Source organism: Gasterosteus aculeatus, chromosome 2 (assembly GCF_964276395.1).
Source record: "Gasterosteus aculeatus chromosome 2, fGasAcu3.hap1.1, whole genome shotgun sequence".
NCBI lineage: Eukaryota > Metazoa > Chordata > Actinopteri > Perciformes > Gasterosteidae > Gasterosteus > Gasterosteus aculeatus.
In genome coordinates, this window is record NC_135689.1 from 15,582,616 (window position 1) to 15,600,906 (window position 18,291).

The 18,291-nt window shown below is 46.6% G+C and overlaps 4 protein-coding genes across 10 annotated transcripts in view; 2 read left to right on the plus strand and 2 right to left on the minus strand.

Annotated features, from left to right (window-relative positions):
- Positions 1 to 30: 30 nt before the first annotated feature.
- On the minus strand, positions 31 to 2,245 carry b3gnt7l (UDP-GlcNAc:betaGal beta-1,3-N-acetylglucosaminyltransferase 7, like). The gene has a single exon (XM_040193356.2). It carries the CDS (start codon positions 1,968 to 1,970, stop codon positions 744 to 746), a length of 1,227 nt encoding a protein of 408 aa, XP_040049290.1. The 5' UTR covers positions 1,971 to 2,245; the 3' UTR covers positions 31 to 743.
- Positions 2,246 to 3,564: 1,319 nt separating this feature from the next.
- c2h1orf174 (chromosome 2 C1orf174 homolog) lies at positions 3,565 to 6,727 on the plus strand. The gene is made up of 4 exons (XM_040193375.2): positions 3,565 to 3,824; positions 4,775 to 4,831; positions 5,020 to 5,400; positions 5,574 to 6,727. Exons 1-4 carry the CDS (start codon positions 3,810 to 3,812, stop codon positions 5,694 to 5,696), a joined length of 576 nt encoding a protein of 191 aa, XP_040049309.1. The 5' UTR covers positions 3,565 to 3,809; the 3' UTR covers positions 5,697 to 6,727.
- On the minus strand, positions 6,310 to 9,835 carry dffb (DNA fragmentation factor, beta polypeptide (caspase-activated DNase)). Its single transcript, XM_040193364.2, has 7 exons — positions 8,958 to 9,835; positions 8,465 to 8,591; positions 8,160 to 8,345; positions 7,926 to 8,005; positions 7,662 to 7,835; positions 7,399 to 7,499; positions 6,310 to 7,183 (listed from the first exon to the last, which is right to left on the minus strand). Exons 1-7 carry the CDS (start codon positions 9,081 to 9,083, stop codon positions 6,946 to 6,948), a joined length of 1,032 nt encoding a protein of 343 aa, XP_040049298.2. The 5' UTR covers positions 9,084 to 9,835; the 3' UTR covers positions 6,310 to 6,945.
- Positions 9,836 to 10,082: 247 nt separating this feature from the next.
- The window catches only part of nphp4 (nephronophthisis 4), a 118,931-nt gene continuing 110,722 nt past the window's right edge, over positions 10,083 to 18,291 (plus strand). For 4 of the 7 annotated variants that reach the window (XM_078093777.1, XM_078093762.1, XM_040193297.2 and 1 more), the window contains exons 1-2: positions 10,083 to 10,410; positions 10,874 to 11,017. In XM_078093777.1, coding sequence (XP_077949903.1) covers positions 10,234 to 10,410; positions 10,874 to 11,017 — 321 coding nt within the window. In that variant the 5' untranslated portion in view covers positions 10,083 to 10,233. The remainder of the gene's footprint in view (positions 10,411 to 10,873; positions 11,018 to 18,291) is intronic. The other 3 variants (XM_078093770.1, XM_078093772.1, XM_078093790.1) reach the window with 1 other exon arrangement.

Genomic DNA, 18,291 nt, shown 5'->3' on the forward strand with positions numbered 1-18,291 from the left:
TGAACGAAAGGATACAACAGTAATTCTGCATTTTACAAAGTTGGCAAAGCTCCGGTTTTATTTACATGATCACACGTCAATCTGCACACTTACAGCCCTTTCAGCGTCTTTGGTTTTTTGGCCTAACTCTGCCAATTCTACACACGGGAATTGAAAATATATTAACTTAAAACAATCAAATTATTTAATTTTGTACAATTTCAGCACCCTACAACAACAACAAAAAATAAAAGAGGATGACAAGTATAAATGCAACTGTTCGGTCCACCATGTGTCTTAAGAGTCCCACTGAAATCAGATGTAAGGATCAGCTGTTTCAGAGTTCCGTCTCATTCATGCCTGCACAAACACACACAAAAACCTCTACAACACCTTCCCTTACTGAGATGACAGCAGATGATAAAAAATACAAGCTGAGATGGCACCAGGAACCGTCCCTGGGGAGTGTGCACACTGCTGAGTAGTGGTTTCACATAATGGAAAAAGAAATCCAAGTAGTGGGACGAGTGCAGATGAGAACCTCAAGCTGCTGAAGCCCTTTGAATTGGACACACAGAAAGAGAAAACCACAATGAAAATAGATGTATACAGTAACTTTCCCATGTGTCTTTTGACCGGCACTGCATATATGTATTTCTTCTTGTAGTTGTTGCTTCCCTTGGCCACATAGAATTAGTGCAGAACGTGCAACAGAATGTGTTCAGCTAGAAAGTCATCAGGATCGATCCCGGATCTCCTCTGGGTCACATGGACGTCCTCTGCGCGCACACCAGCTCGTCGTTGTGCACCACGCTCCACATGCGCAGCAGCTCCTGCGCGCTCAGCTTGTGCACCACGATGAGGTTCCGGTAGAAGCACGGCTCGCTGTTCATGGGGCTCACTTTGCGTCGGGTGATGCCGAAGGTCCTGAAGCCCGGGTGGATCTCGGGGGCCAGGCGCAGCTTCTGCAGGCACATCCCCAAAAACACGTCGTCGATGGGGTACAACTCCAGGTCCTCCGACACCACGAAGAGCCTCCTGGCCAGCTGGGAGGACATGAGAAAGCCCCCGCCCCCGGCGTACGGCGGGTACGGCTTATCGTACAGCTCTTTGGGGATGTAGTACTTGCTCTGCCGGTTCCGGATGGGGATCGCCTTGGAGATGGTGTCCCCCACGAACAACTCGGCGTCCTTGCGCTCCTCCTCTTTGAAGCCGATGAGCTGCAGCAGGTTGTGCGTGTTCACGAACACGTCGTCGTCTCCTTTGAATATGAACCGCACGCCGGGGCAGAAGATGTCGAACCACTTGAGGAAGTTGACCTCTTTCAGGGTCAGGTTGAAGAAGGTGTCCATGAAGTCCCATTGGAGGATGTCCCCGTAGATCATGTCCTCGTACTCGATCAGCTTCTGGAGGTTCTTGGTGTCCTTGCCGGTCGTCGGGCTCCCCAACAGGAACAACGTTTTGATCTTCTTCCCGTCCGCCGTGTGCTCGTGGCCCCACGTTTTACGCACCGCTTCCCGCCGGTCGTGCTGCTCGATGACGGACTTGACCACCATGAGAAGGTGCACCTCTCCGTCCGCGCATTTCTCCGGGTGGTTGATGAGCATTGGGAAGTACCTGCAGTGTCTGTGCAGGACGAACTGGTGAAACCTCGGGTCCAAGCGCCGGAACCAGTCGTTGGTCCTCACGGACGCGTCCTCGCTGCAGTTGAGAACCTGCGCGTCCCAGAAGGCCGGTGTCACGTTGGAGACGCGCGGCGCGTCCGCTACGTAACCAGCCGCCGGGGAGTCCGACCTAGTTTTCACGGCTCCCTTCTTGAGGGGGGAACACCTGGAGCCGCACCAACCGGCGTCCCACGCGCGCTTGAGCCCCACGCCGTCCTTTTCTGCCACTTTCAGCTTGTGGATCATGAGGAAAGACGCAAAGACGAGGGACAGACTCAGCAAGGGTTTCAGCAGACCGACCCGCTTTCTCCGGTAGAAGTGATCCATGGCTCTCAGTGCGGCGCCCGGAGACCCTCTGGTGCTGGACCGTCTGCCTTCATAGTGTGTCAAAAACGTTTGGTCCGAGTGGAGTCCATCACCGCCGTGCCCGCTCACTTGGAAGCCAGACGATGCGCCCTCGGACGCGTGAGAGCGCAAAAGCTGAAGTGGCCCCGGGGCCCCGTCGGCCCATGACGGCGCACAGAGGAGTCAAGCATCGGCTCTGGGTGCGGGAATGTGATGCGGGAAACACTCGGGTTTCTCCTCTGGCTTTCTGTGTCAGAATGACTGAATACCTGCCCTCCCCCTTCCCCCCATCCCATCCCCGCCCCATCCAAACACCCTCTCCTCGCCCTAAAGATCTCCTCCCGGGCGTCTCATTTCTCTCTCGCACTCACACTCTCTCACACACACACACACACACACACACACACACACACACACACACACACACACACACACACACACACACACACACACACACACACACACACACACACACACACACACACACACACACACGTTGTGCCACTACGTCGTAACGGGCCGATAAACGCACTTTTTATTTAACCAAGCCATTGCTTTTAAATAATATTGAGCTTATAATGCAAGATGAGCCGTTATAATGATACATTTTATCAATCTATGATATTCGATCATTATAATGATAAAAATTACTCAGAAATGAATGGAAACAGTTAAGCGATACAGATACAATGTATTAATTTAATACGTTTGGGAGTACAAAGATGCAAAACAATACGATGAAATAATCATCGCGCTACTTTCAGGTGTTGAGCACAAACGTTCTAAATGTGGCCGCTTAGATGTGTTGCCCGTGAAGAAATAAGAATAATCCGCCTGTAAACAAGATGCTCTCATTGGTCATGTCAATGTTAATGATGCCAATTTCTTTTCTTATTCTTTTTAAGTGGAATAGATTCAAACAGCATTCAGGGCAACACACAGATAAGGAAGAAATGACATTCCTAATATTCCTTGACAGCACAAACTGTTGCGCGTGGCTTTCAGGAGGTGCATCATAAAGACTCCAGCACCCTCTTGTGGACAATTTATGGAATGACGCGTTGTCAACGACGTCTCCTCCAATTATGTCACCTGAAATTACCCAGGTAAACCAACCCCCAGAACAGAAGTTAAACTAAAACGGCATCGCTTACACACTTTTAAACAAGTTTACACAATAAACTCGTCGTAATTTAGGTAGGTAGGAAAAAAAATAGGTAAATATCGACAACGGAAAAAATAAATCTGATCACATGCACCGCTGAGACGTCTTGAGTGGTGTCAAAATAATCAATTGAAATTGTCAGTAAAATTATTTAAATAAAAATGATAAATAATAAAGTTCAAAAAAGGAATAGTTTGTAATAGTTCCGAAGCTTTTTTTATAACGCAGATCTCCCCAAAAAATGGATTCAGGAGAATAAGGGGCACTGTGGTCCAATGGTTTGTGTGAAGGATGGCATAAGGAAAGCTCGAGTAAGTAAAGAAACAGCAGCAGCAGTGTAGTTTATTAAAGTGGAAAAAATAACACGATGGGCTGAAGAAAATGTACATTAAGTGAGAGCAAGTTCCACCAGGGGCAAATGTTTGGACGCTGTAGGAGTCCACTGAGGCCACAAGGTGGCAGCAGTGCGGCATTTAGGGGGCAGGCTGACATTAAAATCCAAAGAAGAAGCAGGAGGGATTTTTTTTGGGATACGCTACAAAATGATCCATACCTGTCAAATGTGTAGCTGATCCGATCCGTTTGTTCGAAGAATAATAAAATACACCGACGATACTCGCCGCAAAACAGAGGCATTACGCCGCAAAAGTGTGCGCATGGAAGGCGTCAAGGTAAGCTAACGTTAGGTTACGGTAATGTTCGGTTTATTCACAATACACAATATTTACTGTAACGTCAACGCTGTCCGTGGTTACGGTGTCGGAATGGGACGATGTTTAACTGTCAGAGGGAAACAAAGTCCTCGCCGGAGCTGACGGAAGGGTCCGATATGTGGACGTGTGAGCGGACAAACGAGGCTAGCAATGCAGCTAGGAGCTAACGCTTTAATGGAGTAACGTTTATTTATTAGCTGCCTGTCGGCTGACTCACGGCAGGTTTCGTTCGCCATGATGGTTTATTTTTCACACAGTGCTCAGGGAATTTAATGACCCCCCCATCTATGTCACCGGGATAGTCTCATTTTATGAACCGTTACCGATCGTTTATTAGACCTGTTGTTATGGGCTTACATTCCGATGAGTGCACGCGATTGACGGCGATAAACCGCGCAGTGTGCCGGAGGTCTCGAGTCACGGGGTCAACATGTTGGGGGAGGAGCTTAACCAGTGACGTCACCGGGCCCTTGTTGGATTTTCTAAATTCAAAAAAGTTTTTTTTTGTGAAACACATGGAGGTGGAGGGCATGAAAAAATCCCACATGTTGTATCGTCCAAAAAAGTATTTAACATAACGGATCATTCATCTTAAAGCAGCTTATTGATCTAAATGTCCAATGATCCAATAATTGGAAAAGATGAATGCCTTATTTTTTTCTTGACCTTTGCTTCAGCGTAAGGGCAACTAATGCCTTCCACAAAGTTTTATTATGCCAATCAATGAATGAATCGCACTCTGTTTTGAAAAAGTTTCCTTCCTTGTGGGGTTTCTGAAGCTGGTTGCGATTTGGCTTCCTACTGTCCCCGCCAATTGAAACCAGATAAAACCACCCTGTCCCATGAAGTAGCCGCTATGATTGACTATTGCCGCATGTGATGTAATAAACCCCTGTTATGCTTTCCAGATGCCCGGTCAACTTGACGGCTTGAAGCCCAGAAAGAGGAAGATCGGCTCCAGACAGGTTTGTGTTTAACTTGTAAACCCGAGTGAAAGGACTGTATGAGGTTAACTCAAATAATTTGTAAACAATAACTTTATGTTCCCTCTACACTGGACATTTACGTCAGGTGATCTACGCCGGTATAAGAGCAAAGGAAATTGATCATGGTTTACTGTAGCATCATCATCATCCTCCTCCTCCTGACCCAGGCTTCTACGTCAAGAAGGAGATGCGCAGACGGTCCAAAGACGCAGCCGGCAGCAGAGTGCAGCTCGGCCGTCGGTGTTCACAGCAAAGCAGACGTCCCTCTCGAGAAAGACTCTCGCATCAGCTGCGAGTGCCACCACTTTTCAGGCAGGAGGAGGTGCTCGGCGTCGCCAGAGGTCGAAAGCCAGGAGGGCAAAGAAAACGCACTGAGGGCGAGGCTGGAACCGGAGGGCCGCAAAGGGAACGGCGCCCGCGACAAGCGGGAGTCCGAGGACATGGATTGTGAGGAAACCAGCAAAAACGTGGGGAACATCTTCCCGGACGACGACAGCAATCAGATTCTTCCCGTCGAGCAGTTCTTTGGGAACTTGGACGCCGTACAGGTGAGGCATCTGTTCTTTATCATTTTTTCTTCTCTGCCATGGGGACATTCTGTGACTCAGGTTGGATTATTTAGCCTGTAAAAGGCTCCTGCAAACTATTATTTCTCATAGTTTGAGGGTAAGATTCTGTCCCTGTTAAATTAATTCCTTAAATCCCCTTTTCCGCGCTGCAGGACTTCCCTCAAAGATCGTCGGAGACGTCCCGCCGCGTCCACAGGGAGCGCAGGAGACGACACTACTACGCACCAGAGGACAGCGACCAAGAGGAGACGAGGGGCGGAGGGGACGCTGAGTGAACGGGCAGCGCACCGAGGACATTAGAGGACTTCGCAGCGAGTCAACACGCCAAAGCGCTTTGAGAAAACGCCGCCAAAATGAGACGGCTCATCAGAGTTGGACCCCCCCCCAAAAAAAAAACCCGCTGATGGACGTGCTCGCCATTCACTGGTGATGAAGTAACCCGGGGCGATGCGGGTCACGTGCCCTAAAGAACCCGCTGGCTCCAGTTCACCACCGCTGGTCAGGACTCGGCTGATGGCTCAAAGCGCGGCGTCAACTGGGACATTTCCAGTTGTCGACCTGACGAGGAAACTCCAAACACACAGACCTGCCAAATTGTTTTAAAATGCCTGAATGTGTTATTTCATTTGATACCTTTTGATGCAGCTACAGTACTGAGATGAATATGTCCACCTGTGGCGGTTTGTACAATAGTGCCTGTTTTGTTATTTATTTCTGAATTCATGCTCTGTGTTGGCGGCACTTCATTTAGATAAATCGGGCTACGTAACGCGCTGCTTTATACAGCCTTGATCAATGCCAAACAGTACTGGACTTCAACATTTAATCGATTTATATTCAATTATAGGTTGTGTACATGCAGAAAGGAAGGAGGTGTCGACGAGTAGATCCACGTAGACAGCGTTTAATATCAAATATTAGCATTTGAGAGGAATGTCATTGTTCACCAAGTGTCTCATATTCATTGTTCATTGCAAAGTCTTTTTTTGGCAGCTGCTTAACATACTGTATAACACATCTGTGAATTATAACCTGTGGAAGTATATCGATGCAGCTAACACGTTTCTCTGGGTTCCTGCTAGGTTCACATTTGCAAACATAAAATACAAAAAAACAATCATGGACCAACAATGTTTGTGGAAAAGTGGTGATTTAAGGCTGACAAATGTCATCTAGTCGTCTGAGGTAATTGCACTGCTGCGGTTCACTCCTATGCAACTTCCTGTCCGAGCGACCGCCGCTGAAATCAATCCATGCATTTCTACATCACCGTGCCAACAAAGACAAATAAACGGTTTTCATGGTTCCCTGGTTCGGTTTGATTGTCTAACAAAGCTCTGTGAGCTTCACTGGTTCAGAAGCAGAATATGGTTTAATAAAAATAAAATACAGGCCAAAAATGCGAGGTCCCTTCGCTGATTGGATCATCCGCAGTCGCCTCCAATATAATCATTCACATCATTATCAGTGCAACTCGTACAAATCAGAGCCGACCCTCCTGCATGGAGGCAGAGGTGAAAATCTTCACATCAGGGGCCTCTTCTTGCCTTTGCCCTTCCGTTTGTCTCCTGCCGCGTTGAAGATCTCGTTGGCGTCGCACTGCAGGTGGTGGGCCTCCTTCTTGTGGCACACGATGTGGACCAGCTTCAGGTTGTCCCGGGTGAACAGCAGGTGGTAGAAGTAATCCAGGTTGACCTCAGCGCTCTTGTGACTCTGCAGAGCTTCCAGCAGGGCGGGAATGATGGTCCTCTTCTTCTCAATCCTGGAGACCCGACGAAGAAGAAGAAATGTTTTAGAATCTCTTTTTCAAATCAGCGCGTATGCCGTTCAGATGCGTCTGTTGCCAGTCACCCGGAGGATGGTGGCCGTATCCGTGGTGTCGATGCCGAATGACATGTATGTATGAATTATTATTTTTTTAAACCTACAGCGAGGCTCTGTTCACCCTTTGTCTTTAATATACTAACAAAGTCCGACCTGTGGTCCAGATTCCAGGTGCTGAAGAGGATCCTGCTCTCCCGGCTGCCGTAGGGGTTGATGGAGTGGAAGGACCGGCACACTTCCTGATCAAATGATCCCTGAGGAGATGACGAGGTGGAAACGTGGCGCTCAAAAACAGGTGCCGTTTTTTTTTTTTTTAAACGTTTCGGAAGTTTCAAGGGTCACATTTCTTTATGGAAAGGCGCCATAGGGGGAGGTGACCCCCTTGTGTGTGTGTGTGTGGTTGACCCCTATCTTACCTGGCAGGTGAACCAGCCTGCCGCAGTACAGAGCCGATGGGCTTCCTTCTCCGTCCTGTCAAAGTAGCTGCCGTTGTGCTTCGCCGACCTCAGCATTTCTGCCAGGCATTTGGTGGTTTTCAGAAACTCCGCCCTGACCGCGGCCCTCTGGATGGTTTTGGTGGCGGCGTCCAGCTGACGACGGAGAACACACAGAGGAGCCGCGCTTTAACACCGTCGTGCCACTCGCCTTCGGACGCCCGAACAGAAAAAAGGGAGCCTCACCTCCTTCATGTAGCTTCGTATTCTGCTCCCACAGTTGAACTTCATGTAGGCGGACTTGGTCTTGAATCGAGTGTCAACACCTGAAAAGAAGCCAAGCTTAAGGAATAAAAAAAATGTTCAGGCAGGAAGACCTTGAGAGCGGCACAGCCGTCACCTTTCCGATGTCCGAACGTCTCAGTTGGTCCACGCCTGGCCAAACAAACATTGCTGCAGTGAACCCAGTGGACGTTGTACCTGTGAACCAGTCTTCATCATCCTCTCTCTTCTCCACCTCAGATGTGTCCTGCAGGTTGTGCAGCAGGTCCGTCAGGATCTTCCGCCTCTTAGGAGACGGCTCGTCAGAGAGGAGGCCTTTCGCTGCTTCGACGAGGGCATCTGCATGCCGGTCTGTGCTCAGTAACTGGCCGATGTCGGACACAGCTGGAGTTGAAACCACGAGGGTTAGACAACGTCCCACCATCTAACTTGCAGTTTTTCTGGTCAGGAGGACACATGCATGTACAGTTGAAGCGATTTAAATCTGTGGATGACTCCTCTACCTCCACTCCATGTCTCATCTCTGCGCAGAAGAACCAGTTCAGTGTTGTCCGGCAGAGTTTGGAAGAAGTCCTCCGTCACGATGGTCCCATCCGCATACAAAGAGATGTGAGCACCAGCAGATGGCAACTGGAAATGATTAAATGTACACAGCAGTAATCGTAACAGGTTCTGGACCAAAGTAAGATATTGTCTTCACTTTTGGCTCTTTTCCGACCGATGTTTTTTCTATTACCTCTGAAGCACACTTGGTCTTATGTAATATATAGAGGAACATTTTTTAGATCTTGATTGTGCGCTTACTTTAAGCACACTGGTCTCGTATAGGTAAAGATTTATCTAGTAACCTTATATGCAGGTGCCTGTGTCAGCGTGCCGGTTGAACCTTCCTTTTGTCTCCTGTTTAGTTATTATGACCTAAAGTCGCTGTAGAGGACGCGCAGCTGGAGGTCCAGCACTTGTTCAAACAGATCAGAGAAAAACAAAGAAGCTCACCTGTAATATCTTGCAGGCTTTTTTAAGCAACTCTTTCATGTCTTTCGCCGCAATTCCATACTTTCCAGTTTCATTGCAACCTCTAATTTTCACGGGTTTATTTGTGTTTCTGAGGAGTCCGGACATTGCACTGAAGGCACTTTGTACGTATCGCTTCCTTCCGTTTCTTCTTCCGCTGCGACCGGCCCGTCAGGCGGCGCGTGGCTGCCCTCTGCTGGTCAGGTCCTTCCATTGTCTTTAGCTGCTGGATCAAGTGTTTAGTGTATAAAAAGTATTTAGTGTATAAATAATATCAAAAATGATAAGATCGTTAAATAGGCACATGGTCATGAAGGCAAGATTGCATTGCCCCACGTAATATAATATTATCACACTATAACAACACAATGTTGTTCAATACATGCTTATTATTTGTATTATATATTATGATGCATTAATACGTAAACATATTTGTATGTCGCAATTGGTACATGGGAAGCTACAGGTGTGTGTGAAGTGAGAGGCATGAAGAGTCAGGATATAGCAATAATCAATGACACCAAAACCTGCCTATGTACAATACTAGAATAAATAATAACACTTTGTTACTAGAAAACATGGAAGGCAAAGCGCTTGGTGTTTAAATTCAAAGAGATGCGCCACTGCCAATGTCACAAAATAAATACATAATATTAACTTGAATTTTTCTCCAACACTGGGCCACCTTTCAAGTTTAAACGATTAAGCTCGATTAATTAATGTCGTTTCATATTAGTACACTTCAACTAGTGTATTTTACACAATCATGTATTTATATTACTATAATATGCACTACTTCAAGCATGTATTATACTTAAACAACAGTGGATGCTTTGTTTAGATTTAGAATTCAAGACCTTAAACTGTGGACCGGGATGGTGAAAATTACCATAGCAACTGATGCAGCCCATTGGGACATACCAAAAAAAAGGTTTACAGTTTTAAATGAAAACATTGTGAAAAACTGTTTTTACGATCAAATTCGGGGAAGAATTTCCTCGGTCCATATATACCTTTGTCATATACAAAATATGTATATTTGCATTGCTGTTTTGCTCGCGAACATACTAATGCAATCGCTGATAAACACCTCTCCCCCCCTGTTCACTTAGTAGAACGTTCCAATTCCAACATGGCGGCCGCGAGTTTGAAAATCTGAACGGGTGGCAGAGATAACATACGCGGTAACAACCCCCTTTTTACGCTCTATTCCTCAATTTCCGCATCGACACCGTAGTTCTACTACTTACTGCAGGATATGGTCAAAACAGAAGACACGCCCGACATGGCGGACGGCTGGAGAGAAGTGTTCAAGAGAAGCCGGGTGCTTCCTCCGCCCAGCCAGACGGTCCGCCTGGCTTTGGACAACCACTTCACCCAGTCCCTCGGCTCCCAGCTCACCCTCAGCCGGCTCACCGCGGCTCACCTCCCGCAGGTGATGTGCGCGCAGAGTACGAGAAACGCTCCACCAAGCTTTAGGAACACATGGGGTCGAGGTATAAAGGTGGTGGTCTTTGAACGCGTCTCCATCCTATTAGTAAAGATGTGACAGAGGCCCCTGATGATTAGAGGTGAACCGGCCAGTAACATGTACCACTCTTAGGATGCAATGGCTAGTTTGAGAGATATTCCAGCAAACACCACTAGTGAGTCTCACGTTGTTAAGTGTCTCAATGAAACTATAAACCCTTTAAGCGAATTTAGGTTATTACATGGTGGCAGAATTCAGCGTTTGGATCTTGTAAAAAGTTCTGTGGAGAAACCCAGTCAGGGCTTTTCGCTGAGAAGTTCAGCAGTAAAATTAGATTTTAAGTTTTTTTTATTTTTTATTTCTCATACCTGTAAATCTTCTGGGGTTTACCCGTGGCTGTGACTAATGCAGGTGTCTCCTCTTGTAGGCCCAGGAGACGACAGGTGGGGGACAAGAGGTGACCTACCAGCTGCGAGTGACCCTTTTTGATAGAAGCCATCAGCACTTCTTTGGGAACACGTGGAAGAGTCCCTCCCTGAGGATGAAAAACAAAAAGATCCCCGTCAACGAGGTACCTTTACTGTCAGAAGCCTGCAAACAGCTGACATGTGTTACGTTTGCAGGCTCGCTTTCTAACTTCTCATATATTGTTTTTAATTAGTATTGCGTTGATAGTTATATAGTGAAATCAATGGTCATTAAGGCGAATTGTTTAGCACAATCATTATTTAATTGGAACAATCTCAGAAGCTCGACCACTCAAGGCTTTTAACAAGCAGTGATGATCAGACTGTGTTCTTCTGCACTCCTGAGTTTGTTGTTAGTTACAAAGTGATTCCAGTTGCATTCAACAAGTCCCATCTCATCATTGTCTTCTTACCCTGCTGAGAGCACTTCTTATGAAAACCACACAGTTACAGGGGGTTTGACAGAAGGAAATTATTGACAATACAGGCACGATGAATAGTAGATCAATAAGGGATCAGGTTAGTCACCACTGGTGAAATGGGTTCAGTTATTATTATTACAGGGTTCATATGTTTAAAATGGCTCTAAATCACACGATGGTGATTTATCATTTTATTCTGCAGTACTATTCTAGAACATTTTATACTACATTTGTTAACGATTTATTTAGAAACTGCAGACAGATAAAATAAATGATTGGATTTGGCTAAACCAGATTATATACCTTTAAAAAAATGGAATTAATCACATTGATGCCAACATGATGCATTCATTAAATATTGCTTAAAGCAGTCCTGATCATTACAAAGGAAGTCCCCAAACCTAAGTAGAACAGTTCTAAGATGAGAGCACAGTCTCGCGTGTGTGAGCTTAATAGCCACAATTTGACCAGAGATCATTAGTGTAACCTGAACGGAAACCACACAGTTCAATTAACCATAATACACTCCTTGTGTCAGCGCACCGGGGGGGGGGGGGGCAGGAGTTACTGACGTGTCCTTGTTAACCGGACACGCTTGGTGCTATTGAGGAAGTCTGCGTGCTTGGAGCAGTTGAGCTTGTTATATCTGTGTGTTTTCGTAGTGACCCGGTAAAGCATCTTGCACACTCCTTCTCACCTGTGGAATCCTAGCAGACCCACATTAACCTGTTGTTGCCATTGGGCTCTCCCAGTTTCCCAGCACACACACAAAATATTTGATTGCACAGAACGGGTCCAATGATTCGACATCTGGCAGGTCGCGGTATTTCGTGAGCCAGCGACACCAAGCGCTAACTGCCGCACCGTCCTTAGTTGTACATGGGATCTACATTTTCTCTGGGAGTCCATGTGAATCGAGTTGGCCTGCAGTTTCGGGCAAAGTTTGTTTTATTCCATTTCTTTACTTTCCCCCAATCGATGTTCAACGTGTCGTTTCTCCTCTGTAATCCTCGTTAGACAAAAGGGAACAAAGAAACATCTTTTTGATGGCAGCGTCTGATGTACTTTGAAGGAAGCGCTTTGATGATGTCATTTCCAATCGCTTCTTGAAAAACGCTAAAGAGAACGTCGTAGCTGCGGAGGACAAAATAGACGAGAGATCAAATATGCCATGAATCGGATCGTCTTCACGCTATCCATTCAAGTTAAAAGGGTCTCTTTTGTCTAGCAAGGCCCCTCTGGTCAGGGCCGCGCTGCTTCGCCGGGCTCTTTCCTCTACGCTGATCAAAGTTAAAGTTGATGGCTTCTAACAAGGGGGACCAAACTAAAATTGATGTTCATACCATGATTGAAGTCAAAGATTCACAGTGCAACGTTACTTGTCAGAACTCTGATTAGTTTTACTTGTTAAATTCCTAAAATGAACTACGTCTGATTGACTATAATATTTTGTATTTCATCAGATTAGTCTAAGTCTAGTCTTCAAGAAGCAAAAGTGAGACCAGTGTTGAACCTGGGAGAGCAGAAACATCTCAGCCCTTGATATTTAGATGCATTTACCAGGTCCCCGTCTTTTTGGATCCTTCTATTCTTCTATAAAAAGAAAAAAAAATGATCACATGCAGGAGTTTATTTTATCCATTTGTCATGTACATGAGATAACACGTTTTTACTCGTTTCCAACAAATACTCTTATTTGACTTTTTCATCGTATCAAAATGATACAACGATGGTTAGAACATCCCGTCCATTGCTCCTTTTTTAAAATGTACGCTTCAGTTCAAGCAGACATGTTGATGAATCCACATTGATAGCGGAGGAGGCCCACGCTTCAGTGAGGAGCCTTCGGTGAATCGCCTGAAAAACGCCACCAGGCTGCTGCAGTACGGCCGCACCGCCGTAGCGAGACTATCGGCTCCTCGCGAATAAGGAGACGGTGCCAGAAAGATTGCGGCTGAAGTCGCGAGCCGACAGCCCTCGCAACCAATGGGCCCTTTTATGAACAGAAGCCATTTTTGATCTTCAGGGTAAAAACAGGTCTGTGCAATTGATGAAACTGATGAAGGTCCCGTTGTCTTTAGTTCCACAGCCATTAAATGAACAAGACCAGGTCTCCAGCCCGCCTGAATGAAACGGGGCCCTCATTCAGTTACTCAATCACACCTGAGTTCACCCTGCAGTTACAGGGGCCGACGAAAGGAGGTGCTGCCAGTTTCAGGATTTCCTTTGATTGCGCAAATGACAGCAGGCAGTTCTCAAGGAGTGAACTCCCTTTGACGGAAATAACACCGCGAGCTGTAGCGCTCTGACGGATGCACAGTGTTGCAGACGTCTTTTCTACGCCAATGAGTCACAGCGCACGGCACATTCGGACTTCCAGTTTTTATCACCATCTGCGTTCTTTTCTTCCCTCGGCCCGATGTTCTTTTGATCAAACAATCTCTCGCAGCGCATCCTTTGATCCGCCGTAATGGTCAGAATCCGTATGAAAACCCAATTGGTATCCCAATAAGTGTCCAAACCCCATCATCTATGCAGGGTTATAATATAAACCCGATCCTCCTATCAGGATGATGAAGTGGGGCTGGCCTTCTGCGTGTCGGGCCGCATGCAAGAGCTGCCCCATCTTTTTAATTTTTTTTTTATTGGATTTGGCCCGGTGCACTTGCATTCATGCTGGTGTTTATCAGTGGCAAATTGCTGTTTGATATCTAACTAATGTCAGCGGGGGGGGGGATCCTTTCTTCAGTTACAGGAGCGTGGTGAAAATGGCGAGGGCCCCACCTCCCCCAGTCAGCCATGATGGATTGCTTTTAATATCGGGGGAAAAGCAAATATGCGCGGCGATTAAAGAGAGAGAGAGTTAGCTCCTCCTAGACCAGTTTTCTCCACGTGTTGCTCTCGAGTTGTCAGGCCTGACTTATGGAGCTGTTATTTCAAAAGTGCACGTTTGTGGAACGATTGGATGTTTTACTTTTGGGTTTTCAAATCTTGTAAAAGCTGCTTTTAGAGCTTTGTAAATGTACACCCACAAACAGGCGTATTTTTACATTCCCGTTGATTTAATTCTGATACTGTGAAAGTGTCTGGCTTTAAAAAAAAGAAAAGAAATCTCTAGGCAAAGTCAATTTACAACCTGTAAAACAAAAAGTTTCTTTATTTTTTTTCTAATCCCGGTTGAAGAACATCCCGTCTTGATCCGTGCCTTCAATCCCCCAGATTACCAGTTGCTAGGCTTTTTCTCTCACGTCGTGACTCAGATGGTTTGGTAACTGTTCTCCTCAGACAAAGGTGGCGCAAGCTGTGGCCACCAGAGGGCACTGTTGTAACACACACGGGGGAGTCCACTGACTGGAGGAGGCGCAGAGAAATGTCCGTCTTTTTGCGATCGCTCCGTTTTTAACTCCCCGGCTTCACAGAGAGCCGGTGGTTTCTTCTCTTATGTGCAACATTATCAGGCCGACAGCAGGGCTTTGGAGAAAAGGCCACGTTTTGTTCCTGTCCGTGCAACCTCTGTTTTTCTAGGTCTCCAAATGCTGTTTGCCGTGATGTAGGCCGCGCTGCCGAGAACAAACGGAGGAACACACCAACCCACACACGCATATTTTATGTTTCTACCCTTTTATTTTTCTACTCCCCTTAACTTTTACCCCATGTCTACACATGACCTTTATGCTAAGCCCCCAACCCCGGCCCGAACCAAGGGACCCCTGAAGCAGAACGGACCATCACGTCTTGGTCCCCATTATGTGAGGAAAACAATACAACCACACGCACGCACGCACAGACACACACGGCCTTATCACGCGACTTCAGAGCTCTGACAGGCAGAAGAGGACCGATGGGAAAGCATTTAAACATCAGTCATGAAATTCCTCCGCTTTTGAGCCTCTAACAGTTGTCCTCCAAAGAGCGAGTTCTTTTCAAAGCGAGCGATCCCGCACGGCTCAAACTTTTCTTCCTTCGGAGAAAGGAATACATGACGGCAGTCACACTCATCCCGTAAGAGCATAAGTTTCGCCTCTTTAAAGCACACAATACGTTGCCAAGTTGAGGCTGTCAGCTCCAGTTAAAGCCCGCCACCTCCTTCCATTGTTCTCGCTGCTCTCTGGAAAGCACGTGGTGCGGAAAGCCGTCGACGGCGCTCCGTCACGTTTGATTGCGCACGCGATTCACCTCTGAATCAAACCGCGAGAAACGTGCCTCTCTGTTTACTTCCGAGAGGTTTCAGACTGTTTACATGCAAACAAGTGTGATGGAGGAAGCTCATTTGATTCAACCGGGAATGTCTGGATGTTCTGATGATCGTAGTATACTTATAACATCGAATGTATTATGAAAAGCTAGTGTAGAGTCTTTGTTTAAACGATAAGAGGAAACAATGATTTAATTTCTAAATCATTAAACCTGTGTATATGTTTTTATCATGCCATTTGGTCGGTAAGATCTTCATTATTACAACGGCTTTTGATTATGAACAGTCGTAGCATGTCAGGGTTTTCAGTTTTTAGGAGAGATAGGTAACTATTGATTCTGGCATCTATATACGGTTTCTATCGATACATACGTCATAACTGCAAAAAAAGAGCACTGTCTGAAAGCAATTAACAGCTGGTCTTTGTGATTTAACTATTGTACGCCCGCTTAGCATCTGCTGTATTTTCATTCCCTTTGTTGAAGTTAGCCCTCTCCTCAGTACCCGTCCCCACTGCCAGAAGAAGTAATTAACTCTTAAACAATGGAAACGTAACAGTAATCCTATTAAACAATGAATAGTTGCGCTGTGAAATCATGTTAGGAAAATGGACAATATTTCTGTTCCCACACTCTGATTGGACCTATTTTCACCACCCGATTGACATCTCTCTACAGCTGCGCCCGCCGTTTCCCTTTCCCTTTCATCGCCCCGCTCGGCGTAGTGAGATCAGTGACATCCCGTCGTGTCCGCCAAAAGTTCCCCGGGGGGGTCGTTAGTTGCGTGGACGCGCCGGGCCTTTCAGCGTTGACGTCGGTTCTTGACCTTCTCGATCCCAAGAACTCAAGCGGCACTTCGTGCTTGTTTGGTGCCGGAGCGAATCATGTCGGGTGGAAGATGATGTCAGGCATCCTGCCCTAAAGAAAGACTACAGGCCACAGACGTTTCCATGCACCGCGTGTGTTGTGTATATGTACACACAGCTCTTTATCTTCTACCGTGTAGGTGGTGTTTTCACTAATGGTGCAATTATCACCTCATATATCAAATGTGTGGCTTATGGGTTCTCCAACCTGGTTTACATAACTGCCTTAACCGGGGGATGGTTGATAAAGGAGGACTGATTAGGCCCGTTCTCTGCAAGGCTTAAGGGAAGGTGGGGTTGTTGACATGGCATGAACATACGTCACCACAGCGATCTGCTCTGCCTCGGTGTGTTTAATTTGTGCATTTATGGATCACATCTGGTTTCATACTGCTTGTAAGTGCTTCGCTATAATTATAGCGCCTCTCTGTGAAACATCAGATCCAAAGCCAAATGTTTTTTAAACTCTTTCACGAGGTGTGTGTTAAACAGCATGTGGTAATTATATTAATCAAGATGTACGTTTATACTCATGCAATGTGCATCATCATCACCCACAACTGTATGAGCTGGTATTCAGATTTTTCCATACTTGACTGTTTACACAAGTGCGTGTTTTCACGACTTTGTTCTTCTTATTTCTTTATGTGAATTTGACACAAAGAGGCTGGGAAAACTCCATCCGTTATCGATCGATTTCGATGTGTGTTTGAATGTAGACGTCTGATGAAGCCAAATCTCTGGTGCGCGTATTGACTGAGAACTCAGAATGACAGTGAAGGAAAGCTTCTAACGCTACACCTTTTTAGAATGATAAAGAAAAGATAAAAACAAGAAAGCGCAGAGTTTCCACCGTTCCAACAATGAGCATCTCTGGCTTTGTCTCTGCACCTCCCCTCTCCCCCACCCTCTCCCTTTTTGGAAGTCAAAGACTTTCACTTTGCTGACAATGAGGAAAATAATACCAACAATTTTAACATATTGCTCCTTTACGCTCAGAGCGCGAGATGGCCCAAAGTCCTCCTTTGAACCGCACGGAGCTCAGATAAATGGCCGGCAGCAAAACACAAACCTATATTGAGTCTTGTTAAGTTCTGTCTTCCACACACTTTTTACAAGGCATGGCACTTCCCACGGTAAATGTAGCGAGCCCATGAAACCCCTTTTGTGTGGAAAAAGCCGCATGATTGATGGACCCGAGGAGCCAGTGCAGCAGCAGCAGCACGGACGGGCCTTCAGCTTTCCTCCGGGTCTAATTCCTGCTCCCAGCTGGCGTGCCACACTAAGAGATAAACGCTTCAATTATGCATGGGGACGGCGGGATCGCAGGCTCTGCTTCCCTGCCCGGGATCTGATCAATATTTCAGCAACAAGGGGACCAAACATCCAGCGGAGCGTCCGCTGCTTAACGGCTTTACACGCCGGAGCGCCACACCCGGCAGTACGCGGCGATGTGCCGCCGGAGCGTGTGAACAGGGGGACTTCAAGAGCTGCTGGGGACGTGACCGTGGGGAGAGATGAGGGCCTCGAGGAGGAGTGTGTGTGTGTGTGTGTGTGTGTGTGTGTGGCGGCTGTTGACTTGATTCTTACTTGACTCCCTTCTCTCTTTCCGTCACTCCCTCTTTTCCCCCCCTGGACACAAACACTCGTGGAATACGTAAGCTCGTAAATAATAATCCGTCTGGGCCGGAGAGGGAACGAGAGACATTGAGACGGAGCGAAAGAAAGCGATTCTGTCCTCCTTCCTTCTGCTTGCGTTTGTTCCAGGCTGTGACGTTGGCAAACCTATTTCAGAATACCTTTTGTTCCTCCAACATTCTCAATGGCAGCATCAACAGTTTGCTGCCCGTGGTTTGTCTGTGGAGCATTTAAAACGGGATTTACGAAATGTCAGGA